Source organism: Calonectris borealis, chromosome 1 (genome assembly GCF_964195595.1).
Source record: "Calonectris borealis chromosome 1, bCalBor7.hap1.2, whole genome shotgun sequence".
NCBI classification, from domain to species: domain Eukaryota; kingdom Metazoa; phylum Chordata; class Aves; order Procellariiformes; family Procellariidae; genus Calonectris; species Calonectris borealis.
Window position 1 is genome coordinate 154641155 of NC_134312.1, and position 27375 is coordinate 154668529.

The 27375-nt window shown below is 41.7% G+C and overlaps 1 protein-coding gene across 1 annotated transcript; it reads left to right on the top strand.

The window, feature by feature from the left end:
* Positions 1–487: 487 nt before the first annotated feature.
* RAB20 (RAB20, member RAS oncogene family) lies at positions 488–27365 on the top strand. Its single transcript, XM_075137420.1, has 2 exons — positions 488–783; positions 26287–27365. The coding sequence occupies exons 1-2, from the start codon at positions 612–614 to the stop codon at positions 26805–26807; spliced, it is 693 nt and encodes a 230-aa protein (XP_074993521.1). The 5' UTR covers positions 488–611; the 3' UTR covers positions 26808–27365.
* Positions 27366–27375: the final 10 nt, after the last annotated feature.

Here is a 27375-nt window from a genome sequence, read left to right on the forward strand (position 1 = left end):
TCCGCGGGAGACCTTTATTCCGGAGCAACTTTCTGCCTCTCCGTTTACACTGCGGGAGGGGAGCGGGAGCAGCGGGCTTCCCGCGTGGGCTCCGGGAGAGCCGCGGAGCTGGTGCCTGTGCTACCTCCGGCTGGAAAGACTTCGGCAGCTTGGGGCGCATCGGCATCCCCCCCCGCGAAGGCTCGGGGTGGCCGAGCTCCGGCCCGACGCCCCCGCGGGAGGCGGCAGCCCGCCAGCAGCTACCCTGCCGCCGGGAGGCACCGGGGCGGCCGGGACACATCACCCAGCTCCTCCGGGGCAGGGCTGAGACGGAGGCCCGGGGCGGGGGGGGTTCGCGGAGCTCCGGCCGCCTCCCCGCCCGCGTCCCCTCCCCCTGGGGCCGGCGGAGGGCGGGGGCAGGAGCGGGGCCGGGCCGGGCCGGGGGTAGGAGGAGCCGGGGCCGGATCGCGGCGGCGGCTGCGGCGGAGCCCTCGAAGTTTGCGCTGCCCGCGGCGGGCGGCCCTCCTCCCGCGTCCCGCCGCTTCCGGGGCTCCGCCGCGCCGGGCGGAGCGGGCCGGCGGGCGCCCGGGCGAAGAGGGTGGGCGGGAGTCGGCAGGACGGGCCGGGTCGCGATGAAGAAGCCGGACGGGAAGGTGGTGCTGCTGGGGGACATGAACGTGGGCAAGACCTCCCTGCTGCACCGCTACATGGAGAGGCGCTTCCAGGAGACGGTCAGCACCGTCGGCGGCGCCTTCTACCTCAAGCAGTGGGGGCCGTACAACATCTCCATCTGGGACACGGCAGGTGAGGCCCCGGCTCGGCCCCGGTGGAAGAGCGGTTGATGGGGAAGGTTGCGGTCGGGTGACCCGGCTCGGGACAGCTTCGCCTTTCCGAGGAGCCGAGCGCAGGCGGTGGAGGGGTGAAGCCCGCGCTGCCCGGCGGGGGAGGCCGGGGCCGGGAGCTCCTCCCCGGGTGCTTGCTGCTTGGCGCGTAGTTTCGGTACTGCTGCAAAGTCAGTCGCTTAAAACAAATGATTCGGCAGTGGAAGAAAGTCTGAAAAGAAATGTAGTTTTGATGGGCCAAAAGGGGCCTTACAACTGCTAATCTCCGGTATTTTTGGACTCGCTTTGCCAAACGTGGGTGTACAGAGAAGATTGCGATGCCTGTTTGCTTTCTGTTGCCCGAGTGGATGGCTGCTGACTGCAAATCCAGGCGGGAGTTAGAGAGGTTACAACTTTTCGTTCATCGCTTCTGGCTGCATGCTTTCACACGTCCAGTCGACGTGGGCTGGCGTCAGGCTTTCGAACGCAACGCGACTCGCAAACCGCTCAGATACGGCTCGCTCCTTCGCCGCAGCGATAAGAGCCTGCACATCAGGATTTAATGCGCAGAGAGCATGGGCTGCAGGCAGTTTCTGTCTGGGATAGCAGCACGGGGTTGTCCGGCCCGCTGTGTTGCGGCAGGCAGCATCTCTGGGATGCGGGAGGGAGCGCAGGTTGTGGTTTGGAGTTCTGGGGTGGAGGAGGTGGGAGGGCGTGGACTGGAGACGTGGTTTGTGGTCTTGGTCATAGGAATATCTTGCTCTTGGTTATTAGGTCAGAAGGCTCTGCTCTGTCACGTAGAGGGCCAGACTACCCTGAGAAATGAGGTGTATGAACGTTCTTGCCTGTTAAGTTGCTCGTGGGAGAAATAATCTTGTTCAGTGCTTTTCTTGTCTTCACGTTTAGCTGAATTTTGTTAAAATTCGTTAGTGGCAATATGAAGAATGCAGATTACATTTTCTTGTGAAACTTGGGGAGCTGCAGTATCGTGCAATATTCCAGTTTCCTCTTGGTGACGTTTGGGAGGGAAGTTCATTTGCTGTGTCACAATCTAGTCCAAAATGGCTTTTCCTGCGTCAGGAATTGAGAAGGAGGAAGGGGGTAATGAAACTGCCAAAAAGTTATGCAGAAACACTTTTTTGAAGAGGGGGAAGAGATGTTTAAGAGCTTTCGCTTCTTGCATTTCTTAATCTATTACTATGATCTCTACTACTACTCTCTACCAGTAGCTCTGTATTAAATATGCTTTCTATGTCCTTTGCAGTATTTAAAAAAAAAAAATCTACTTCAGTTTTAGAATTGACATGTTTTACTGTGGGGAGTCTCCTGCGGGCACTTGCTGCTTGTTTCTAGTAAGCCAGATCCACATGGGTGAATAGCCGTGGGCTTCATTTCAACAGAATTATCTTGGTGAGATTGGTAGTTTCCCTTACACCCTTCTGCTTTTTTTTGTTTTATCATATACTATGAAATAATCCCTCACAGGCTTTGTCTTCTGGTTTTAGAGCCCTTTTTTTCAGTCATTTATTCTTATTGCAGTATTTTATGCAATGTTAGTTCAGGATTCAGGTTCCAGCTCTGTGTGGCATCTGGCAAGCTTCAGAGGTGGTTCTCCATGTGCCAGGTGAAGCACCCAGGTGAGGTGCAAGCATTCAGAGCTTATTGCCTCCCTAGCAGTCAGAGTCCCTCTGCACCCTGGAGCAGGGCCGCTGCCGATGCTGCTGCCTGCATAGCACCACAGTAGAAGCTCCCGCTGCTTCCCGAGCCTTGGTGGGACTTCTGTAGCAGGATTGCTGAAGCTGTATTTGCAAAGCACCAGTTGAAAAGCGTTGTTGTATTGTACTGAGGGCAGCATAGCACATCTTCCTCATTTTTCTCTGTTGTTGGAATTAGCGTCGAGCCCAGTATCCCCTCTCTTGTGTTTAGCGTCGAGCCCAGCATCCCCTCTCTTGTGTTTCAGAGGCAGGTACGGGCTCTTGCACCGTCTCCCTGTTGACTTGCGCTCCTGCAGAACGGTGAAAGTTGCCAAGGCTGGGCTAGAGTGTGTTGGGGCCTGTGGGCTCTGGTTTATTAACAGCTCTCATTAATCTTCTAAGAAATAGCAGCTCCCAGGGCACGTATATGCTTTCTCCTGTCCTGATGAACAAGGAAGGGACCCTGTGGACACTGCAACTCTGTTGATATTAAGTCAACAAGGGGATTCAAAAGCCTGAGTTATCTATCTATTTATTTATCTTTTGTTGTGGCCACAACATGTCTGCAGTCCTTGGTCTGTGGCTCTTATCTCTCTATGGTGTCACTATCTTATCTCTACCAGGTGAGTACCAAGTAAGCTTTGAATTTTTGTGTAAGGAGCAGTTTAAAATTTAGCTCTTTTGTCTGTGTGTTAACCTGACATTGCTTACTACTGAACTCTTGTGAAGCAGTTACAGGATCATCAAATACAGATACATTGTTTTCTCTAACTGTGTGTGTGTAGATATATAGGGGAATCCAGAAAGAAAAGATTATCCAGGAGGTGAAAAATTCTTCAGCACAACAGCATGACAAAAGTACAGTTCAATGTTTGCACCCATTTTACCTACCTAAATACTGAGTGCCAACTCAAGATGTCCGTCTTAATACCCCAATAGTACTTTACACAATGTACAGTGTGGAAATATGCAAGATTTGGCCTAGAAAATGAGGGGATGCTTGGTAGCAACTATGACACTAGTTCAGTTCTCTAGTAAAATCCACAATTATACCAGGTTAACTGAAATGGATGTTCTTTTTTAATTTCCTTAGTTCATGTTATATTTACTATGTGAATGTATGTTTATTTTTGTTGTTGCTTATCAGCATTATTTTGGGGACTGCTATCTCCATAGAAGTCCCCTATATTTTACTTTCAGTTCAGTTTGGATGGTTATTTTTTATTCTGGTATGGGTTAGGCAGTTGGCTGTAACAATGTAAACCTCGATGCACTGAGGCTTTGTTCCTGTAACACAGAGTTTTGTTTTTACAAGGTTAGACTTGAGCAATTGATGAGTATATCTGCAGTAGCGGCGATGGATCAAAAGTTAAGTATGCATTGGTATTAGTACTTCATCAGCTTAATTGCCGATCTTCTGAATTACTTAAAATATGTGTTATTTTTACTCATCACTCTGTTGATCTTGCATTACTTCTCACTCTGTTATTCAGAAAAATCTCACATTTTTTCCAGGAAGAATTAAATTTGTGTGCCAAAGTGCTTAAAATGTATGTTTCTGTGTTGTTATCACTCAGTAAATCACAGAAGTGCACACCTGACCTGTTCTACCAAGTTAGGTCTGAAGTGCAAATCAGTTATTCTAGGGAGGACTCTTCTCTTGGCTGTACATTCACACCCCTCCTTATCTTAGTCTGCTTAGCTGCTTAGTCTGGTCCAAATCTTTCATGTTGTTACCCGAAAGTCTTGTAAAATGGGTGTGCAGAAGTTGTCAAACTCGGTTATTTTTTATGTAAATGTTCACAGCAAATAATTCAACATTTCCGGTTTTCCAATCTGATGATTATGAAAGAAGTTATTTGGAAATTGCATTCAACTCAAGGAAACAAATAAGCCACAGATGGAAGAATACTTGGGAGAAGTATCATATGCTTGCTGTGTTTTTATGCTCTTTTTTTCCTAGCCATCTGCTTTTCACTGTTTCTCCATTGTCAGAAGCTTGGATAGATGGTCTTGAGTGTATGCTTTGAGACCTTCATAGTAGTATGTCTGAAGTAGTATTTTTCAGAACCAAGGAAGGTAAGCAACAGCATCAGCCAGAAGAACTTTCTCATGTGAAAGGATTGGAGGTTGGAGACTCAGGGTGTCAAAGCTATATATTTGTATATGTGTGTGTATATATATCTTCCAGGCAGTGCTGACAGCAACTGCGGAGTAAACCAAAACTTCCTGCTGGGTGTTGATGGCTCGCAGCTCTGAGCTAGCACGTAGCCTTTTATCTCGGGCAGCGCAAACGCGTCCTGAAGTTCTGAGGGTCTCAGTCCCGCTCCACCTTTAAACCTGGAATACTAATGGGTGGTGGTTGCAGCTTACAATTTTGTGGGAGTATATAATTCAGGCTTATTTTCTGATGCCTTAATATTTCAAAAGGAAAAACTTGTTTGTATGTTGGATTTCAGTCTCTTTAAGTTCGTTCATCTGACAAATAAGTGGTGCCCCCAGCAGCAAGGTTTCTTAATTATTAGTGGTCAGTGTCCCCTCTGTTGCTGGCTTGGTATTAAAGCAGCAGATTGGTAAGTTAATGACAAGTATTTCATAAAATTCACTTCATGATCCTGCAATTGTATTTTAAGAAAGAGGCTGGGTTTTGAACTTACCAACAGGTAGTCATGCAGCATGATAACGGGGAAACATAAAGGTTAACTGGGAAGGCAAACTTCTCTTCTTTTCCTTCCTCTCATCTTAACTTAGCTGTCTAAGCTAGCTGATTTGGCTTTTTTCTTCTGCGAATATTCAGCTATCAGTTCATATTTTTACCCCCCCCTGCAGATTTTTTTCCTGTGATTTTTGACTTGTCAGAGCTAATAGGGACAAGAGAGATAAACATAGCCTGGAAGAGGCTTTTCTGTGGCTTGGGTCAACTGCAGGGTATCGGCGTATCGGATGCTTACACCTCTTGTGACTGGTTTGCTGATGTCTGATGGATCGGTGCTGGTGAGCACGTGTGACTTGCTCACAGTTTCTGATGGCCAGTGCTTCATCGGCCGCAGTGCCGGCCACGGCCTGTGCTGAGCTTTCTCGGGCTGGGTGCGAGTCTTCAGCTGGTAAGAAGCGTTAGGTTCCTCCCCCACTAAGTTAGGCTTTGAGTCCTTTGACTTTGGGGTTTTTTTCGGTACTTACCTGTGTAGATGTACGCTTCCTTCTGCACATGTTTTTCTCCTGGAAAGGGGGTGACCCAGCAAAGTTCTCAGGGGAGACTTGTGATGGGGTCCTTTGCAGTATGAGACTGGTCCAGGTAGGCGGGTCTCCCTGCTGCCCTGGAGGCAGGCGTTCCCCTCTGCGGTGAACAATATAGATATTGGCTGTAGGTAGGGAGGAAGCATGGTCCTCCGTCATACTGAAACAGAACAAAGGAAGAGTAGGATTAAGCGGCATATTTTCCTCACGACTGAAGATCAGTTGTAGCTACTCTGTTTGGTATTCTGCTAGTTGTGACTTTTGGAAGTAGAGGACTACACTGGGAGAAAAGAAGCTGCGGATGAGATGGTTAGGTAGGTTAGTCAAAGCCAAAGAGGACTCTTGAGGCATGTGGGAAAGCCTTTCTGAACCAGGTGAAATGGTGACAGAGTAGCAGCTGGGGTTGAGTGTTGCTGAATGTGTGATGAGGTATGTTTAACTGAGGAGGTCATTTGTGGAGGAGTTTAGAGGATATCGCCTCAAAAAGCATCTTGGGCATCAGGGATCATTTAGTGAGGAAGGCTGCTGAGAGTGTACCTGTGCTCAAGAGCCTGGAACTTAACAAGATATGAGATGGAAATTACGGAGAATAAAATGCCTTAAGTTTGTTGCCGGTGAGTCACGGCTCGGGGACCAGTTGCCACCAGGAAGCTTTGATTTTTTGCCTCTTGCCTTTGGGAAAATTATCCTGCAGAATATGATGTTGGCCTCCGCATATTAATTGTTCATAATTGCTGCATGTAAAAAAATGACAGCTGAGGACCAGTGTCTCATCCATAAATAGCACGGCTTCCCTGGGATTACTGTGCACAGTTACAGTCCCCGCATCTTGAAAAGGAAATCGTAAGAGTGGAGGTTCAAAGGGACAGTATGGTTAGCTGCCAAGAAAAATCTCTTGTATACGTGGGGAAAACCCCTGAAGAGAGTTCACTGTCAGTAAGCTCTGTGTCTAAAGCCTCTGAAGCAGGTTCAGAGGCAGGAGTAAAGGTTTAGCATTAGACCATACCTGGAAGCATGGTTTTGTTGTTGTGAAACAGTGCACCAGATTACTTTTTTTCTGCAATGAATGTTTTCTGAAAAGAGCAGAATAACTTGGGAAGTGATTAAAAATATGAAGAAATAATGAATTGTCTGGACAAGGTCCTGGAGGAAGTTCTATTTTCAGTGTCTCACAACTTAAAAATACAACGATACACGACTAAAGTCAAAGGTGGCAAATTCATTGCTGCTGAAACAAAGTGCTTTTGTATGCAAATGAAGTAAAAATATGGAAATACCGTGTGAAAAATAGACAAAGATCAAAAACAGACAAAATTAACACAGTTTGTTTATTCAGCTACGGCTAATTCACTTTATTGAAGGAGGAATTTTGTTTCTAATGTGTAATTTTAATACTGACTCTTGGGGAGGCAAGCTAATGGGGAGGGTCAGCCACCTGGTTGCTGTGAGTACTTGATGCAGGCCAAGATAAATGTTGTGTATGAACCTCTGCAGTAACTTCTGTATTCCAGCCCCCGTGTTAAATCCCTCTTTACATGTGGTATTTAATAATAGTGTGCAAAGCGCCTGCACTGATCTAGCCTAAGTGGGAAACTACTTGATGGTTCAGTGAGACTCTCTCTGGAATAGTATCAGTGACCTGAGGTCTCTGCCTGGCTCAAGCTGTCCCGTGTCGTGCCACGGCATTGCGGCTTGACAAACACTAGCAACTTTGGAGTCCTCAGTAGCACCTCAACTTCTGTGACAAAAGAGGTTGACTTTGTTTTCTAATTTTGGCCTGGAGCGAGGCCTAGAGTCATAGTGTAAAAGGGGGGAGAGAGGTTAGTATTGACCATTTTCAAGTGCATGAGCGGATGGTGGAAGGGAGAACAAGAATATATGTTTGTCTAGCCTTTGGTGCATGGCCTGTGTTCTTGTTTTTCTGTGAAAATTTTGCTTCTCGTCTTTGGCTGATACAAATGAGTTTGTACAAGTCCTTGAATTGATTGAATGAGTCTCTTTTAAACCCAGGTTTTAAAGCCCCAGATCCTAGGTTGGAGTGATACTGAGAATCTTCATAATGAAGATTTTGTGCCTTTGGCATTGCATCCTTTCTTCCCTGCCTACTGAAGGAAGGGGTGTATTTTCCAGATATCTCTGTCAAAATTGACTTGACAGCTGAAAGGTTAGTCTAAGTGTTGACTGTCTGCTTTGTGACAATACTGAAAATGTGTGAGAGAGGGAGGCATGAACAAGAGAAATGGTTAGTCAAACAATGTAAATGCAATGGCAAGGCTGCTGACAAAAACTGCAGACACATGGAAATTCATCTTCATGGGAGCAGGTGAGAGTAATTGTAGAAAATTTCAGAAGGGTGTCCAAGAACTGGATTATTTGCTTCAATAAAACAGGTCTCCTAGTAGGGTACTGCAAAGGCTTAAATAGGTGTTCTGTACAAGACGGAACGTTATTAATGCCCTGTTGCACTCTTCAGTTTGATTTTAATACTTGTGAAATGTATACCTGAGCTGTCTATGAAATGACCCTTCTTTCAAGAGTTTGGGTATGAGGGGGAAAACACAGGGACGGACGGGATACTTTTTTCCCCGGTAGTTCTCCTCCAGCTGGGTAAATAGTGCTGTGCAGAACAGCAAAAAGCTTCATTAGCTGTAACATAGAGATGAATGTGTACAAAGTAACTCATGTTGACCCAGTTCTGGTTATTCTGGGGTACCAGGCACATTAGTAATGAAAAACAGCTAGCTACTTAAAATTAGCACTGCATGTTTAGGTGCCTGAACTTAGGCGGTGAACTTAGGCAGTCTGTTGTGGTGCCTTTTTCTATAGACTATGCAATGAGCTTTTACTCTTTCCTTCAGAAGGAAGGTGACAGTGGGTGCTTGAAATACAAGTACAGGGCAGGTAACTAGCTGTTAGCTGTATGGTTTTACAATTACTTCTTTGAGCGCTCATGTATGGCGAGTACTTTCCTAGTTTCATCTCACACGTGCATACACACTACGGTGCACAAATGTCAAAGCCAGGGAGACTCATAGATGGCTTCATAGTGCCTTGGCTGAGCTGCTTCTGATACTTAGGCTAGTTTAAGTATCTTTACTTCACACTGCAGTCACATCTTATATCGTAGATGAGTTGTTTGCTTCACTACAATTATTGTCTCGTGTTGAAGCCACTAGCCATGTGAGCTTCCAAGTGATTTTTCCTATGGCAGTGTTTCACTGGCTGAACCGAAGGTGAACTTGGTAATTCCTTGTCTGAATCACATTGTACTATTGCAAAATATCCAAACAAGTAACCTTTGTTTGGGTCTCCATTGAGAAAGACGCTGAGTCTTTGGTGGATATACCTGGAGCCATTAAAAATTATGGAACAGAAAGAATAATTTTCTCTCCCAAGTCTGAATGGTTTGCTTTCTTCCAGGCGAACACTGGGTAGAACATCCTGGGGTTTGATCAAAAGGTATCAAACTTGTGATAAATTCCTTTTCCTGTGCCTGTCATATTAACTATAACTTCATGTGCAGTACCTGAATATATGCCTAGGAAATGAGATTTGAACTTGGTGATTAAACTTAGCTTATGCAAGTGGTACTGCCGAGAGCAGAGGTGGTCAAAGGAAATGAGGTTTTTTGCTCTTAATTTGAATGAATTCTCAACATAAGTAGTTTGCCATCTTTCACCACAGGAGATCCAGGATAGCATCCTTTAGGACAACCAACTCGATAAGCATACAAGATTTCCTAATCCTACTAACCTACCTGGGCGTGGAAAAAAACAAATTTAGAAGAGAACTTCTTAACGTTGTTTTTAAAGATAGATCATCAGATGTGTTTGAATCTTCTGGTATATCTTTCTATCTCTTAGGAAGCAGACTAGAATTGAAGTTGGCTTTGCATGGGCCACCAAAGAGCCATTCACGGAAGAACTCTGCTGACAGCCTAAAGACCTCTGTGAGCTTGAATTATTAGTGTTCTATAGATAAAGCAAAAAGAGTAAAATGTGTATTTGAGCTTTTGGCTTTTCACAAATTCCATTGGAGCAAAAATACATTTCAGTCTACTTTGTAGCATGGTGGAAACTTCATGTACAGGACTCCAGGAGGAGAGACATTTAAAACTTTCAATACTCAAACAGGCTAACGTCTTATTATGAACTAAAGCTTCTGTGCTTTCAGGTTGTTTCTGTTCTGCCCTTTTACAAATTCTTTTTTTGTTTTTGCTTTTTTCTGTCATGAAAATAACTCATCATATCCTCAGCTACAGAGAATACCTCCTTTTTCCTTTTTTTCTGGTCTACAGGTTAATGAATTGGAGATCAGAATAATTTTGTTCAATAATGATTAAGCATCTGATGTAGATACTTCTCCCTGTTCCCTCAGCCTCTCCTGTAGATCCCTCAGCCTCTCCTGTAGATCCATTAACATTTTTTCTTTAAGCTGTTACGTGATTTAATATTCCTAACCACTGTTTTTGTACTTCAGGAAATTCCTACAAAATACAGAGAAAAGATGTTGTCCAGCCATCCAACTGCTCTTATATACTTAGTTTAAAAATAATGGTCTTCAGTACAGCTGAAGTAGCAGGATATTTTTGTTTTACATTCTGCAGCTGATGACTACTTGGGAATTTTTAGTCATGTATAATATTCGACCACAGATATTTAAATACTTGAGATTTTATTTTTCTCTTAATTATATCGTTATCTGTAAAATGAAGGATGGCTTAGTTAGACCTTCAGGAAAATGTTCTTCCTGCAAGAATATATTAACTAGAAACCCCAAAGAAACAGTTTGGGAGGCGGGGCAAAAGAAATTAATGTATAGTGCTCTTCATGAAGAATGTGAAGCAAGTGTCAGGTAGATTGCAATAGCCTTTAAAACAAAAGAAATGTCTAAATGCTGGTCCTTGGCTGGGTAATAATTTCTCTACATGGAGTCAACCAACTTTGATTTCTGCTTAAGCTCATGTTCCCAATCCACTCGACGACAGCAGTATAAAAACATACATGTGTGATGATGTGCCCTGGTTGCAGTGACCTTCAGCTGAGCTCCTGCTCCCTGCTTCCCTTTCCCTAAAGGGTTTGGGCTGACCGACTTCCCTTTCTGGTTGTGCAGGATGCTTCAGCCATGGGACTGAGGCTTCACGCAGTTTAATGCCTTATGTTGTGAAAGTCCTCAGAAGCTGAGTTTCTGTTCTTCATAGTGGGGTCTGTGATCCGGACGTACAAATGTGTTGTTGCTCTCTCTTAATTGTTGAAGTTAGAAATAAGGCTCTCGGTTATATTTTAGAGGGTTTTTTCTTTATTATTTATTTGTTTCCATTTTCCGGCTGTCATTTACTCTCAAAAACATCAAAGATTTTGGTTCATTCAAAAAAGGGAGAAATGACCAGAATCTGTAGCGGTTTATAGTTAAAAAACGAAAAAAAGAAAAAAACCCTATGTAGTTCAGTCGTCATCTTCCGAACTTCATAAAAGGGATCATGAAGTCTTGTGGTCTGCTGCAAGTGAGACTTAAGTGTTTTAAAACAAAACAAAAAAACCCCACTGGTATAATGAGAGTGATTTTTTTTTTTTTCCCCCTTCCCTTCCCCCTCCTGATACAGGCTGTTGCTTATTCAAAAAGTAAATCTCTAATTTTGTGGAACTGAAAATGTCTCAAACCACTCATCTCCTCCAACCCCTGCCAGTATGATTACTTCTTATTTTTATGAGGAACAAAGTCCTGTAAGACTGTCTTTAGAACATGAGCTTCCCCCCCCACAGCAGATAGATATATGTATCACATTCGTATTGTTTCCCTTATCTCCTTTCCTGTTCTAGCATTGTGTGCCCTTTCCACATTGTCCTGCTCAACTTTTTTTACTTCAAGCCTTGGAAGCCCGGTGGAAGTGGAACAGTTGGCGTTTATCCTCTTTGAGTGGCAGAGCGCTTTGTGATCTAGAGATGCTGCCTCACTGCCTTAATTATGAAAGAAAAGGATGTAACGCATGCAAATCTGTAGGCAGTTCCCTTTCGGTAAGCAGCTTCCCCTCATGGCATGAGGGCTGAACGGGTAGACACCGGACAGTGGTAACATCGCTCTTGGTAGCTTAGTCTGTATAGAAAGTTCAGAACCGAGTTGTTTACGGTTTTAGTGGTACTCCCTTTGTGCCAGGTTGGAGAATGTTAATGAGACAAGATGGATTTTTACCATGCCTGTTTTGTGGTTTTTTGTTTCTTTAATCATCAAATTAATGCCTCTAAACAGTGAACACTAAGTATGCTCTTAAGAGCGTAGGCAGAGAAGCCAGAAGTGGAATTAAAAGGGAGAAGTAGCGCTGGAAATGTAGAAGCCATGTGTTCATTTTAGCCAGCGCAAGTTCTGAAAACACAAGCCACGTGTCCTGTGATAAAATTATCTGAATGAGATGAACAAGTTTTAAGTATTTTCCCGTAAAACCCAGGCAGCAGCTGTATATCTGGCATAGTCTCCCACTTTTGGTACTTGCTGAAGACAGCCCACCAGATCACCAGAACTTCCTCCTGCTTTTGACAAATAGCAACTATCCAGAAGCACCCAGTGAAGATGACTTCAGCTGAATAGAAACTGGTGGTGGTTGGTAAGGAGTAGAAGCAGTTGTAATTTTCCTGAGGATAAATTATGCGTGAATGAATTGCATGTGTTCTTAGTTGAGAACCTGCCTATAAATGAACTGACATTGAAACAAATAATAAAAATATCTGTCTATTGAGTGGGCCTTGGTTTATGTCCTATGTTACTAATGTGAGTTTCTCTAAAAAAAAAAAAAAAAGTAGATTTTTCATTCAGTTTGCAAGATCAATGGCCTTTACTTCTACCCATTTAGCAAGGTTTAAATATTTTTTCAAATTGCTAGTAAAGGGTGGTTTGCAATTAAACTCAGTGTTAGAAATCAGGAGCTAGTGTATAGTTATCTACTACAGCTGAGTTCCATTTCATCAGAAGATAGTTTAACCTTAAATAAGAGGCACTTATTAAGTATCTGCTGGGGCAGACCATCTGTGGGTGTCTGCTATTGATCTGATAACCATAGCTGCTTAAGGTGTTTCAGACAACTCTGTGTTATTCATTATGCGTGCAAGAATCATTTCTCATTTTTGAAACATGTGACACAGAAGGTCACTTCTGACAAGACAATCCGCCAGCTCTCAAATTCTTTTTTTTTTTGTGAAACTTGGTTTCTGTTTTTCAGAATATGAACGTTGTGATTTGTAGACACTTTTTTTTTTTTAACTGCTGAACAGTGATGATTACCAGCATTCAGCTGCTGTCTTGCACTAACTTCTGATTTGTAAAAGCTCGGTCATTTGGAAGTATTTCTAGTCCTCCTCTTCCTGTCATCTACTCCTAATTAACCTGGAGAGGTCCTAGGAGGATAAAAGATTTATGGAAATAGTGCTTGAGGTACTGTCTACATACAGGCTTAGTAATTCATTTTATCTCCAAAAGGAACCATGGCCAACATACATGGGTCCCTCCCTCTGTACTGTCGGGCCCCCGGTGCCTGTACTGAACAAGGCCGTGCTGCTGCTGCGGGAGGAGAGGATGGTCCCTGGGGAAGGGTGGGAAGGTGCATTCCCAGGGGTGTGTGACCGCGTTGTCCTCAAAGGCTTTCAGGCTGATTACCGAAGGCTAAAAAGCTGTTGCTTCTGGTGCCCTGGTGCTGTGGTAAAAGCACCCTGGAGATCCCTGAAAATGCCTGAAGACGGAGCTTTTTGCAGCGGCCGGTGTGCTGGGATGGCCCTGCAGCGGAGGTTGTGGAGGGGCAGCGCTGGGCTCTGTCAGCCCGTCGCCGCTGCTAATGCTTCCCGAGTATCGACGGCAGGACGGAAAGAAGCGTCACTGAAGTGGGGCTGGTGAAAAATAGGTACTGCCATAGCTACCGTTCTTGTAACTCTCCTGTGGGTCTGTGAAAGAGAAAGCTTACTTACTGGTTTTTCACGTGATGTGCGCGGGTGTGCGCAAAAAAAAGTTTATAGCTGCATGTTGGTGGTTTGGTTTTCTCTGCTTGGGAAGGGATTTGAAGACTGACAGCCAGCAGGCAGAAATACATATGATGTGTTTGGGGTTAAAGTGGTAATATGGAAAAAGAATAATGTTTCTAATACATTAGACCGTTTAATTTATGGTTGGATACAAAACTTAATCCAAAGAGGATCTGCAACCAGTAACAATGAACTATTTTTCTTCTCTAAAATGTTGCTGTCCTTAATTAAGATGTTTATTAAGTTCATAGTATTTCCTCGCTCAAAAAATGGTATGGTGTATTGTATTGATTGACTCGGTATGTATGTAGTTACCCTTCTGCAAAAAATCCTACAGGGAATTTCGATTTAAAAAAAAAAAAAAGTTGTAAAGAGATATCTAAGGCAAAAGCAAAGTATCTCATGAGGAAGTTGAAAAACCTAAGTAAACTTAAAACAGGAATAAAAATGAAGAAAACCAGGAAGCATTTCTTGTTTGTGGGGGAGCAGGCAGACGCTGACTTGTTGACTTTGCTGAGAGCTGGCAGGAATGCCTGAGGAGTGGTAGCATTTCAGAGTGCTTATTGAGATACATTTAGGAGGGCAATCTCAATTAACCTTACCCATCTCTGGATGTATTTATTTTATTTTTTTAAAATCACACACCTGTATCAATGTTTGCTTGGGTGAATTGGAAGCCAAGTTAACTTGCCAGTTCCTTCTTGAGCAATATAAAATATCCAACGTGTGTGGAGTGACCTCCCGGCCCCCTAATGCCAGTCAAACTGTGCTGAAATACACCGGGCCGTGCATTCCTGCCTGAGCTGAGGACCTACTTCTCAGTTTGAAGAACAAACTTTGTGAGGGAGTGTGGGCTTTGAAGATCTCCTTTTGGAGTGGCTTTAAGGAAAAAGTGTCAGTTTTCAGGTACTGGAAAGAAAAACAAGCTGCTTTTTAGAGCTCATCCTGTGGAAAATGAATTGCTTTTCTGTAGGAGGGACTTTTCTTGGAGGCGATGGATTGGTATTCCAGCGGGCGTTGCGACCAAAAGGCTTCTTGCACAACCAGAAGCAAGCGTCTTACGCAGGCGAGGTTGTGGTACAGCCCCGTCCTGTAACTGGCCTCTTTGTTACCCACTGCTGAGCAATATTTGACCGTCAAGCTCTGCTGCTGCAGTTAAGTGTTCAGTGCTATTGCTTCCCGCAGAACTCTTCCAAAGTAAATCCGAAGGGTTTTTCTTCCCTTCATGGTTTGCTTCCAATCATATCCTTCCTTAAGAAGGTCACCTGCCAAATGACCAGTTCTTTTTTAAGTAGCAGTTTAAAATTGTCTTTTAAACATAAAGCTTCAGAAGAATTTCACATTGATGCTTACATTTTACTTACTCAGATTCAAATTTCTAAATTCATCCTTGCACTCCTGCTCCCGTTTTAGTACAGGCATACAGGAGCTTCATAAATTTAACTCTCGAGCACCCTGCTTGAGAGATGGTGTTGGCCCTAGATCTCAGCTGGAGTTCTTGTGGAGCGTTCCCTCGTAGACAGATGATAACGTCCCATAAATCTGGCATGCCCTCATTTCTTTTGCCAGACTTCAGTGTTTAGATAAAACGTCTTCCTACACAGCTGTGAGGTTTCAGAGGGGAATAGATAAATACCAGTGTCGTTTTTTCAGTTTGTGTTGCAGATGCATGCCCTTGAGATACGCTTGCTGGACTGGCAGGGCTAAGGTAAATTTTGTTCTTTTACAAGGCACTAGGCTTCCAGACAGCTGAAAAATATGTGAATTGCTTGAAGCTTCTGGGGTTATTTCCTTCACTTAAAAATAAACGGAGTAGATTAGGAGAACTAAACAAAATGAGTGGTTTGAAAAAAGAAAGTCTTACCTAGCTAAATGAAAATGTTATTCAGGATCGTAGAGGCATCAATGGGATCTTTAGCTGCAAATAGATCTGTTTTTTTTTGCAGGTCTAGCCAAAGTTTTTGTTGGCAAAAACATGCTAGGTAGTGTGGTTAGGAGCTTTTTTTCTATGTAATGCTTTGTGTTACTAGACATAACATGATTAAATTTAAAAATTTGGATAGAAAGCATATTGGTGGAGTAAAACTGGTGTTTCTATGGAAACTTTGATTTTGAAATTAAAATTCTTGTGAGTTTAGAAGCTTGGGCTTAATTTCATTATTATAATGGTAAGTTCTGATTTATTCTTGCCAGCAAGAAAAATAATTTTGTATTTATGCAACAGAATAGATCCCAGGTACTCTTTTGTCTCAGAAAAGTGGAAACTAGTTCATGGGTTAAATCTTGTAGATAATAGAGATCTTCTCTGATAGTATTTCTTCTCCTTTATATGGGAGTTGTGCAGCTCCTTTGTCTGGTGAAGACATTGCTGGTTATAGATACCATGAATATGAATTTAGTCCAAAGACACTGAGTTCATAAGTTTCTTTATAAAAAGACAATTGCAGCTAGAAATACGCAGACTAAACAAATACGTAAGGTTGCAAATGAAGAGAGACTAATGGCGTGGAGCGCTGGTAACAGGTTAAACTAGATTCATTTGGGCAACAATATGTATTTTGCAAGGTCCATTGAGTTGGTAGTAGATGACAAACAGAGCTTTTGGTACCTCGTGGTGTCCCAAAGGCTACGAGCTGTTCTGAAAAGTACACCAGGTGTTGGGAGGGATGAAAGTAGTGAATTTAAGTAACCTCATAGCTTCGGTGAGACTCTTTTACAGTCTTGGTTGTAGAATAATATGGAAAGCTTGGAGAAAAGAGCTACAAATACGGTTAATGGTTTAGAGGAATCTGCCAGAGCCTGAATAGGAAAAAATGTTGATTTCTCTGGCCTAACAAGGAGATGGTTAAGTCATACAGGAATACCTTTAGAGAGGAGAGTGGGGTTTTTCTGTTGTTTTTTTTTTTTTTGTTCTGTTTCGTTTTTTTTTTCTGTTTTTTTGAAGAGGATATGTAATGAAGGTGAAAGTCTATCAAAATTCAGAGTCTGAAAGCTGAAATGCAGCAAACTAAGTTTTGGGATATTAACTTCTCTTTCTTTGGTTGCTTTATAAATACGAATTCCTCATCAGCCGTTTGCCTGAGCAAATTTGTATCATCTTTATTACACAGGAGATCAGACTTAAATGAGGATTACACTTGATCTCTGGCCTTGCTCTAGGAATTTTCTTCTCTCCCTTGTTAACTTGATCTCCTTCTTCCCGTGACTGTCTGACGCGTCTGTCTTTTGGAACTGATAATGAAAGTCTTCACTGCCGGTTATGGAATGAAAATTGACAAACTACTCTTCAGGGCTGGATTAAAAGTTTCTGGTAATATTTAAACTAGTTCATGACCAAATAATAAAGGATTTGACAAGATGACTGAGGGATGTTTATTATAGGTGAGGTGTGGGTGAGAGGGTTTCATCTGCAGTAATCAGCTTTTTTGGATACCTCTGTGACTCGGCATGCCCTGCAGGATGTAACAACGCATTGATCGGCACCAGCGTAAGCTGCTAGGCATCTGCTTTTAGTTTAGATGCCTTTAGAAAGTGAAGCTTTTACTTAAAAGCACATTTCTCCATAAACTATCACACTGTTAACTGTCAAAAAAACATAGCAAATTTTTACCCATATTTCAGTCGTGGGTTCTTTTAAAGGTGTCCTGTGAGTTAAGGATATATGTCTTTTGAGTCATTTCTTCAGCACATCAGAAAAATTTTGTGATTAGACATTTTTTTTGGAGCTTCTATCAACACATGCCTAGAAAGATAATCTTTTTGGAGGATACGAAATAAAATTAACCCTGTAGCACAAATTCCCATTATTTTCTGCTTTGCCACTTTTATTAAACAGGTTTTTGTGTGTGCCCTTTTGCTGAAGAAAAAAACATATTGCAACAAGCCGATATCTTCAGATAAAGCTCAGATGATCCTGTAGATCGTTAACCACATCTTACGAAGGAGTTTGGCATGTGACGCGCAGTACGCCACGCTGACATTATTGTTGCGTAACTTCTCAGTGTGCTGTTTGTCCTAACGATAAAAGGCCCATTTAAGTGAGCTTCTTTGGAAGAATTGTCTTATGTGAATTGTGCCAAAGTATCACTTTTGGAATGTTAATTGAATTGGTGTTTTAATAGTGGTTAAAGAGTTGGTTGAAACTGCTTGACCTATTGGTACAGTTCAAGTTTGAGGAGGGAGAGCTGTTCTCGGAAAGGATGGGGGCATGAAGGGATTGGTCTCCTGCCGGTCAGGGCTGTCTTGAACGGGATGTGCTATAATCGCTCTGGGTCTATATAGCAAAAAATTAAAAAAGGAAACACAGCCAAGAAAGCTTGCATCTGGAAAGAAATAGAGAGCACGTTACTATTAGCAAAGTTATTAATCCTTCTAAGGGAAGGCTCATCTTTCAGAAGGTAGGTGAAGTGGCTAGAATTTTAGGGCAAAATCTTTTACGTACTTCATATTTATTGGTCCCTGCTGAAATATGTCTGCAAACCTTATTTATCATGTGTCCGTTATTTTTAGTTTAGTTATCACATTCAAAGGGGAGGGGAAAGAAGTAGGCTTAAAGAAATCTGGATATAGCTTTTTTTCATTAAATGTATTGCTATTCTTAGGTTTGGAGTGTAGTGGAATTTCCATTTCCAGTAAGTAAACGCCCCCTTTTTCTTTATTTCAGATGCCTTCTAGTAATTCTTTTTGTTTGTAAAGATTCTGAATTGATTCCTTTCCCAGCCATACTGGTGGTGATTACAACTCAAAAAATTGAATTCATATGCTGCCTTTGTATTAGAACAAGCAAAAAGAGCAAAACCTCATCCAGGATACAGGGTGTGGTGTGTGTTTTTTTTTTTTCTCTGTAGTTTGTCTTTATGCTCTGTAAAAACTTACTCTTTTTCCATCTTTGTCCTCCTTTCCATACTGTTTCCATGTCTGTTTTGTGGGTGGGTTTTTTTTGTTTTTGTTTTTTTTTTGGTGAAATGTAGTAGTGGGTAGAAATACATGATTTGTGGTTTTAGTGCCCTTAACTAAAGCAGGGGAAGTAAGAGTGAGTTGCTTTTCTTAATGCACACTGGTAGTTGCTGGTGTATAGTCGTCTTTTCTTGGCAGAATGTTAATAGATGCCCAAAAGGATGTTGGTTTTGTTAAGTAAAGGAATGGATACAAAGGACGCGTTTTATTTTTTCCCCTTGCATATTACATTGGAGACAGAATCCCCAGTACTAGGCCTTGATGCTTGGGAATGCTAATCATCTCATCCAGTTTTTCCTGAATACTATCGTAGCTTCTCCTCTTATTCCATGGAGAATGTATTAATATCTGTTAAATATTCCTGCATAAGTTTGCAGGGGACAAGTGGTTATCCTCCAAAGATAAAAGATAAGATTTATGCTCTTTTAAAATTGTGTTTAAGAATTAGTCCTTTTAAATGGCCCTTCAGTTATTCATCGCTGTGTTGTATTTTTCCTCATTTTTGATTCCTACCAAAATTTAGGTTCCCTAATAACACAGTTTAAATATATGTTGGGATATGTTTTATCCCAGACTCTGCTGGATCACTGATGGTAGTTTAGTAGACTTCTAAAAAAAAAAATCTCTCTTTAATATTTTTATTTACACAGAAGGGTGCAGCTTAATCTCTCAGGATAAGCGCCATACTGTGGTACCACAGCTCATAAATTTGGGATTATAGTGCCAAGGCATTTCCTTTCTCTGCCTCTAGTTAGGTGACTAGTTGGATTTTTCTCAAGTCACTTATCAGGCTGTTCAGGCAAAGTCAAATCTATTAAATCGAATATTTTAATATTTGGTAGAATTCTATTCTATAATCTGCTAGTAGCTTGTATGAGATTTCCACATGTGAATTCAGAGGGGACTAGACTATAGTGACATAATGTAATGCCACTTCCAGATCAGGAAAGTAATGTTATGTTCCTTCTGTATAGCAGCGCACTGAACTCTTGAGACCTGACTTTTCTTCAAATGTCATGGAGTTAAATGTATTAGAAAGCATCTTCTGCTTCACTGTTGACGGTTCGCAAGGCTTTCTCATCTGTGGCAGACAGTTCAAATACATCAGTGGTTCCTCTGAGTCTGGGACTTGCCTCCATTTGAGTATTGTGATCTTTTTTTATGGGAAGATATTTGTAGCACTTGAAACAAATGTCCTGAATATGCTTGCCTTCCTGAATGCCAGCCTCTAGGGGAGGAGGAGAAGAGCTTGTGCAGTATATTTCCTTCATCTATATAAAAACAGCAGTATAAATACCTAAATGCTGTCAGGCTTGGATCTTAGTAACTTTGGATCTGAATAACATCTATGATATGGAGTGTGTGTGTGTTGGTGAGAAGAAGGAACCATGTGTGCAACACGATGGTGCTTTTATGTGTTTTTATGTGTTAAATGGAGTGAAAAGAAAAATGCTTTACAGACTGAAGTTAATTGTTTCTATTTATTGTAAAAGTGTTTTTGAATAACCCCCATTTTCTAAGACCAGACCTGAGGGGATTTAAGTAATTCATAGATAACGATTATGCAGTAGGCAAGTCCTAGTCTTTCTAGTCATTGATTTTTGGGTCCAAATGAAACATTTGTTAGTGGGGGTGTGATATTTCTAGTACGATAATTGAAGCTGACTGAAGGACAGGGCTCAGTTTGATCGTGATTTCTCGTCTTGCCTAAGTGAGAAGTGAATGATTGTTCTCGTTCATGTGGCTTTCTTGCTCACGCTGAACTGCTGTTTTGCAGAAGGAGCTTTACAAGCCCAAAATGATTGACATTTGTAGAGTGGGGATGTTTGCAGGGTCTTGGGAATTTCAGACTCCTTCAGAACTCAAAGTATTTGTTCATTAAGTCAAAAAATAATAGATATAAGAGAAGAAATGGTCTCTTTTGCCTTTTAAAATCTTCTTTTATTATGAGATAGAGATATTTGACTTAGCAATTGAGAGTAAGTTGCATTTAGAAATGGAGTAGGCTTGTCCCAATTGTATAGTACATTGAGCCTGCTTTCTTGACTGACTGTTTTTGATGGTTTTTCTTTGGAGAGCTGTATTAAAGAATTTCCTTTTGTTCACTGTTCCCTTAACCCATGTGGCTGTTATTTTCTTCTCTAGCTCTTTCTACTTTAAAACATGAAAGTGAAGCCCTTTGGGTATTAAGATCAGTACTTTCCTATGTTTATGTTATGTTCTGCTTTGGCCAAGACATCCATATCTAATTTTAATAACTTAAATAGAAGTTCCTGAAATAGGGCACAGTTCATGCCTTGAATGTTGATTCATATCTAAGTAATGAGTATAAACAAAATAAATGTCATCTTGACTTTTAGTAGAGCTGTTGCATTCTGAAACTTCAATATACACAAGTATATTCTATAATGTAGCATTGTGAATGTATAAATACTAGGTGAAGGTGGAGCTTAAATGAGTTTTCTAGTTGCTCAACTGTAATGGTTTTGTGGTTGGGTTTTTTGGGGGGATTGTGGTGTGGGGTTTTTTTTTCCTTCCCTCCCAGAGATTTTTATTCTATGGGGAATTTTGTCTTGGAGGAAAACCAAATGCTGGCATTTTTCTAATGGATCGGGAAATCATGTATTCAGACAGCTCCTGGATATGTAAAAATTGAACTCTCCAGTGCTTTCTGACTCATTTGTTTCCATTAATTCCTACTTACGTCCTCCATGTTAATCCTTTGGGATGGAGAGCTTTATTTTTATCCCCCAAGTAACTACAGGCATAGTCCGGTTCTTAATAAAGCTCCTCACTTCAAGGGAAATGTGATAAAGCCACCTAAAAGAAATAAATATCAATCTTGAACAGGATAATGAAGAACTCTGACTTCATCAGTGTCAAAACTTTACAGCCTGACTCACATGTGGGCAGGGGAATTTTCCTGAAACCTTCAGGGACCTTTATTGTTTGTTTTTGATAGTCAGTATGTATCTCAAATACGTGCACATATATACGTGCACAAACAGAAATCTCAGTTACTAGCAAAATTGTTTCCCCTAATGTCCTTTAAAGGGTCACAACTGTGCTGCTTTGTCTGCAAACAGAAGGAAATGCTGTTCCTCAAAAAGGAGCTGCTTTGTCTGCTCTTGTGATCACGCGGATGTTCCCGCTGAGGTAACTCAAGAACATCAGGGTCACCCTTTGAACCTTCATCCACTGCAGCTGAATCCTCAACTCTCATTTCTTTCTAATACTGACTTCTGTGCTGTGTCATGGGTGTCATACTTTCTCTTTTCTTCCCTGTTTTGGCCGTTTCCCTAGGGCACAGTTCCTGTCTCTCTTCCTGTTCGCTCCAGTTCAGACTCTCTTACAAAGGCGAAAGAGAATTTGAAAGGGAAAACCTAGCTGATACCTTGTGTTTGTGGTAATTCCTCTCTACTGTTCAGATTACAGTCCTTAAATTACAGTGAAAATCCTTGGAAGATACCTGGCTTATGGACTGAGAACTTTCTGGACAATTTTTGCACTCTTGTTCATTTTTAATGAATGTTAGTGTGCTTCTGTTGCTCAGAATTTAGGACCCTGCTCAGACGGTGATAGAATAACGACAGTACTTTTTTCAGTACTTTTCTGGAAGACCTTTTTAGCTCTTTAGTATTTGTGGTGTTTTATTCCCTCAAGACTTAAAGTAACAGTCTGTTTTGCATTCTTGTACGTGCTCAACACTGAGAGATTTAAAACTTGTTCTCCCGGTAGAGGATTTCTTGAAAGAGCGTGTGTGTGGGAAGTTATGCTATTTAAGAAGTTGTGGTGAAAGCCTTTGAAGAGGTGATAGGTGAGGAACATTCAAATTGAGTGGAGGAAATCTTTTGCTCTTGTAAACATCAACAGCAACTTCACGGGCTACTTTGGATACCACCCCCAGGGATGATGGGCAGGAGGAGAGCTCCAAGAAGGAGACTGGGGCAGTGGCTAGCACTGGGAGCTGGGAAGGGAAGGGGAAGCTCCGTCAGGCTGTGGTCCCATCCAGGGAAAGCATTCACGTGGGCTGCCGCCTTCCAGCTGAGAGGTCGGGGTGCTGTAGGAGGCTGGCGAGACCAAAGCCTAACGTTAAGTTCAAGTCTCAGCTCACTTTAAATCTAGCCTTGCTTATTTATCAGGCTGGCCTCTTGCAAGGTCTACTTTTCCCTTCTTTCTCCCTTAGGTTTCTTACGAACTTTATGGTACTGAGGTCCGTTTGGCTCAAAATTCTTCAATTTGTTTATAACAACCATCACAGGACTTTGAAAACGCTTGTTGGCTGCGCTGCTCCTGAGTGGGTGAAGTCTCCAACAGGACTTCACATACTTGCTGGAAGAGCCTCTGAAAAGCTAATGGTGCTGCAGGTAGTGATATGGCCATAGGGTTGTCGAACTGCTGTAAATAAGCCAAAACCTAAAGATGAAACGAAAAATGGAAATTAGTTTTTGGTTGCTTGGCTTTAAGAAATTCCCCTAATGTTGTGCCTTTGTGGTTGATTTGGTTCTTCTTGCAATTCCTTGATTGCAAATTATTTGACAGTTCTGCCACTCTTCCCTGTTACCTTTATTTTTTGAAAGGGTGAAATTGTTTAATTTTTGGATTCAGGGTTTACTGTTTAATTTAGCTAACGGTGTAAAAAGGTACATGGTTGTAGCGGGACCAGATGGGTCCAGAGAAAGAAATAACTGGCCGTAAGAAGGAGCTGGCCGTTTTCATGCAATAAGGTTTTTACTGTAATGTCTGATATTATTTTGCCTGACACCTGGGGGACAGATAGGATATTAGTTTAAATACTTTGTGTAGTTTTGGGGGGTTTCCACATCTGGGGTTGTTCCAGCCCTTAAGTGCCAGAAGTGGTCTGTACAAGGAAACTGCACTGCAAAAATAAATTATGCATTTTTTCTGCATGTAGATTGTGCTGTGTGGGTGAGCGAGAGAGACTGTCTATAATTCCTCTGACATAATTAATCCCTTATGCAAGGTAAATTCTTCTTACTGTTTCTTTCCACTTTTCAACAGTATATTAGTTGTAGAAGTAGCCAGTTTGTAGTTGGAGTGTGAAAATGTCATGGTTTATATTATGCTGTGCAAGATTAGATTAGCATACAAATTCCATAAAACAAGTAATAGTATTGTTCTGGTACTCGGTTGGTGTGGCAAATGATTCTGGGGGCTGGATTTTATATCTTAGGCATCTGAAGTGGGAGAACGGGGGAGGATATATGTTCCATTGTGGTTTCCAGACCACAGGATAATCAGGATTCCGGGTAAAAACAAAGTAGGTCACAGCACAAACTTCTACTGAAAAATTGGAGACTTTTTAAAAACTCACTTGCAGTGCAACTGAAAGCACAACTTTGAACATGAGATGGGAGGAAAAAGTATAAAAGCACAGACCTTCTCCCTCCTCTACACCCCAATCTCCCTTGCCCTTTCCCAATGTACCAAAGCAAGGCCATGTCTATTCTTCCCCCCCCACCCCCTTTTTTTTTTCTACCTTCCAGATCATTGGTTAAAGAATTTATTTTGCTGGAGGTTATACAGAGGTTAGACAAAATTGCACAGAAGCAATTCTCCAAAAACTTTGCCTGATGCTTTTCTGAACTCCTTCATTGAACGTTTGACCTCTGCAATGTCATATAACACTTATTGCCAATTATTCACTGTGTAGGAAAGTATTTAAACTGCATGCATGATTTTTTGATGGGAAATCCTCATTTTCTGCATTATGAGAAAGAGTAAATAGTTGTTTCTGGGTTACTTTCTCAGTATTAGGCATAGACATGTGTTTATACCCTTTTTGAATCATTCACCAGCCTGAGAGATCCCACGATTTTCCCTCATGCAAAAGTTTTGCATACTTCAGAGCATCCTCATCAGCTTCCTTTAGACTTCTTTATAGCGCACTCTCTGCCTTTTCAAATCTATTTCTCTGGCAGTTACCAGAGTTTCACTAGTGTTAAAGGTGTGGTGAGCTTTGGATTTAACGTTCTAGCTTGATGTCTTCCAGTTTTGTTTTACTGAATAGTGAACAGTGTCTCTCTTCTGGCCACCATGGAGTAGTGTCCTGAAGTTTGTCAAAGGACTTAACTACAGTGACTCAAAGATCTGTTTTAAGTTCTATTCCAGACTGCAGATAGGTCCTAAGTTACTTTCACAGTGTGCATGTTCATGTGCAGATGCGTTTTCCCAATATGCACTGACCCGTATCTTTCAGCATGAATTTCTTCTGCCTTTCCTATTCTACAGTCACTTAAAAGAATTTCATGATCCTATAACTCGTGGTGGTCAGTAGCTTTGTGCAGAAAATTAATATAACCAGATCTCTTCCAGATTTTCTATAAATGGAGGCTCTGTGCAAAGAGACTGTACGAAAAGAGCTGATAAATGATGATGATTCTTAAATGTTCAGAAGAGCATAGCTGGCTCTTTTTTTATCTTTTTTTTTTTCTTTATTCATTCACTCTTCTGTTCTGTAGTGACCTAAGGCTGACTTTGATGGCTGGCTGAAATCCAGTGTGTATTACCTTTTTCTTGATCGAGTTTTGGGGAGTAAAGTGAATGTGCTACAGCAAATTCTACACGTAGCTGGTATTTGGGGAAAGTTGCAGTTCTCGATAGGAAAGGAAAACACTGTTTGTCTTTTTTCTGCCTCATTTCCCTTAGTCCCTTTGGAACTACTGAAGAACATAGTTTATTTCCCAGAATTTAGAGAAGAGTCAATTTAGTCTTCCAAGAAACAAATTTGAAGGAGACCATCAAGGCTTAGCTGGAAGTGCTGGTAGATACTCGCTGAATGACGAGGAGGAAGAAATGTTTTGTTATTAACTGTTGGTTATTGAGTGATGGCCAGGGCAACTTAAATTACTCTTAAAATGTAGTTGGGGTTCTCTATATTGTGTGTGCTTAATACTCTAAAAAAAGTGTGAGTACTTGTGGTGGGACAGATGCATATCGATATAGGCTACATACGGCAGCATTAAAGACAAGTCTTTTCCTGTAAAGCCAATGTACCCGAGAAGCGGGCATGTAGCATAGCACTGAATTGCTTACAAAATCCTTCAAAACCTAGGAAGAAGTGGATTACTGACTTTGGTCCAGATTTCTGAACTGGATGTACTTGAAAATGTGTACTGAATTTATAGGAGTAGTAAGTTCTAGCAGAATTTGAAACAGTAGACCTTATTTTTTGTTTATAAATGGTTAAACAGGTGGAATGGGCCATCTGTGGATGCAAGCAGGGTAGTTGTTAATGTGACATAAATAAACTAGTATGCAATTTAATAAAAAAAACGAACTTTTTTTTGCTTTCTGCAGCTGTGAATGCTGTGTCACACTTGCTCGCTCACTCGTCTTTACAGATTCCCTGCTCTGAAACTGAGCAAGCGGTGAGCTGAGCTCTTCTGTGGCACTGTTGCACTCCTAAGGAAAAGCAGAAGGAAAAAACGGAAAAGGCTACAAATAACACGTTTTTACCTTCACTGTCCCATCCAAACTTGTGAAATTGGCTTAAAATTCCTTTAAACTCTTTTACTCAGCTAATAATGTAGCTTCCAGCACGCTAACTTTTTGTTGTGTTTAAACCTTTGCCAGGACGGGAGCAGTTTCACGGCCTCGGGTCTATGTACTGCAGAGGAGCAGCTGCTGTGATCCTCACGTATGATGTGAACAGCCTCCAAAGCCTGACAGAGCTGGAAGAAAGATTCTTGGCACTGACGGACAGTGCGAGTGCTGACTGCATTTTCGCTATTGTTGGAAATAAAGTTGACCTCACCGATGACTCTGCTTTACCACCGGATGAAAATAGACCCGAGAAGTCTGTTGCCAGCGGTGGCTCGAAGGTGCGAAAACAAGTCCGTGCAGAAGATGCGATTGCGCTCTATAAAAAGATACTGAAATACAAAATGCTAGATGAGAAGGATGTTCCAGCAGCTGAGAAAATGTGCTTTGAGACCAGTGCAAAAACAGGATACAAGGTGGACTATCTCTTTGAAACTGTGTTTGAGATGGTAGTCCCCATAATTGTACGGCAGAAAGCCGAGGGGCCACCGCAAACTGTAGACATTACTGACTACAAGCCAGCAAAAAGGACAAAATCTGGTTGTTGTGCCTGAACCATTTACATGACATAAGAAAAGGGGGGGGGATTGTTCCTCCAGCAAACTGGGGAGTAACAAGTGCTTGCGGTTCACCAGAAAGGAAAAGTTAAAGAATAAATAGACTAAAATGGTGTATGTGAAAAAAACAAATCTTCTGACCGTTAAAGGTTTCTGGGAAGCTCTGTGTATGAAAATGGGAATGTGAGTGAAATTATGGAAGAATACTTGCCAGTTTCCGTGGGCTCTGAAGACAAATGGTGTGTTAGTACAATTGGTAGCGACAATCACTTGAACAGTTTTGAAGGAGTCTGATTTTCAATGACTCGCCGTTTCGTGTTGCATGTAAATGATCTATTTGTGTACTCTCGACAGCTTTCACGTGATTATCATCTTTCCCCTTGCGATTCTAACTTTGAGAGATTGAACACATAGTACTTTTTTATTCTCAAGAAAAAAAAGAAAATCCAGGTATAATTTATATTTGTAGCTAATAAATCAATTACAATCTTTTTATGTCAGATATGACAGTGTAAGATTCAGAAGCTGAACTATTAAAATCACTGTGGATATGTACTATTCATTT

Excerpts from the sequence above, each read along its gene's own strand:
- RAB20 (XM_075137420.1), top strand. The coding sequence starts at position 612 with ATGAAGAAGCCGGACGGGAAGGTGGTGCTGCTGGGGGACATGAACGTG. Across the intron at positions 784-26,286 it reads CTCCATCTGGGACACGGCAG|GACGGGAGCAGTTTCACGGC; the intron begins GTGAGGCCCCGG and ends AACCTTTGCCAG.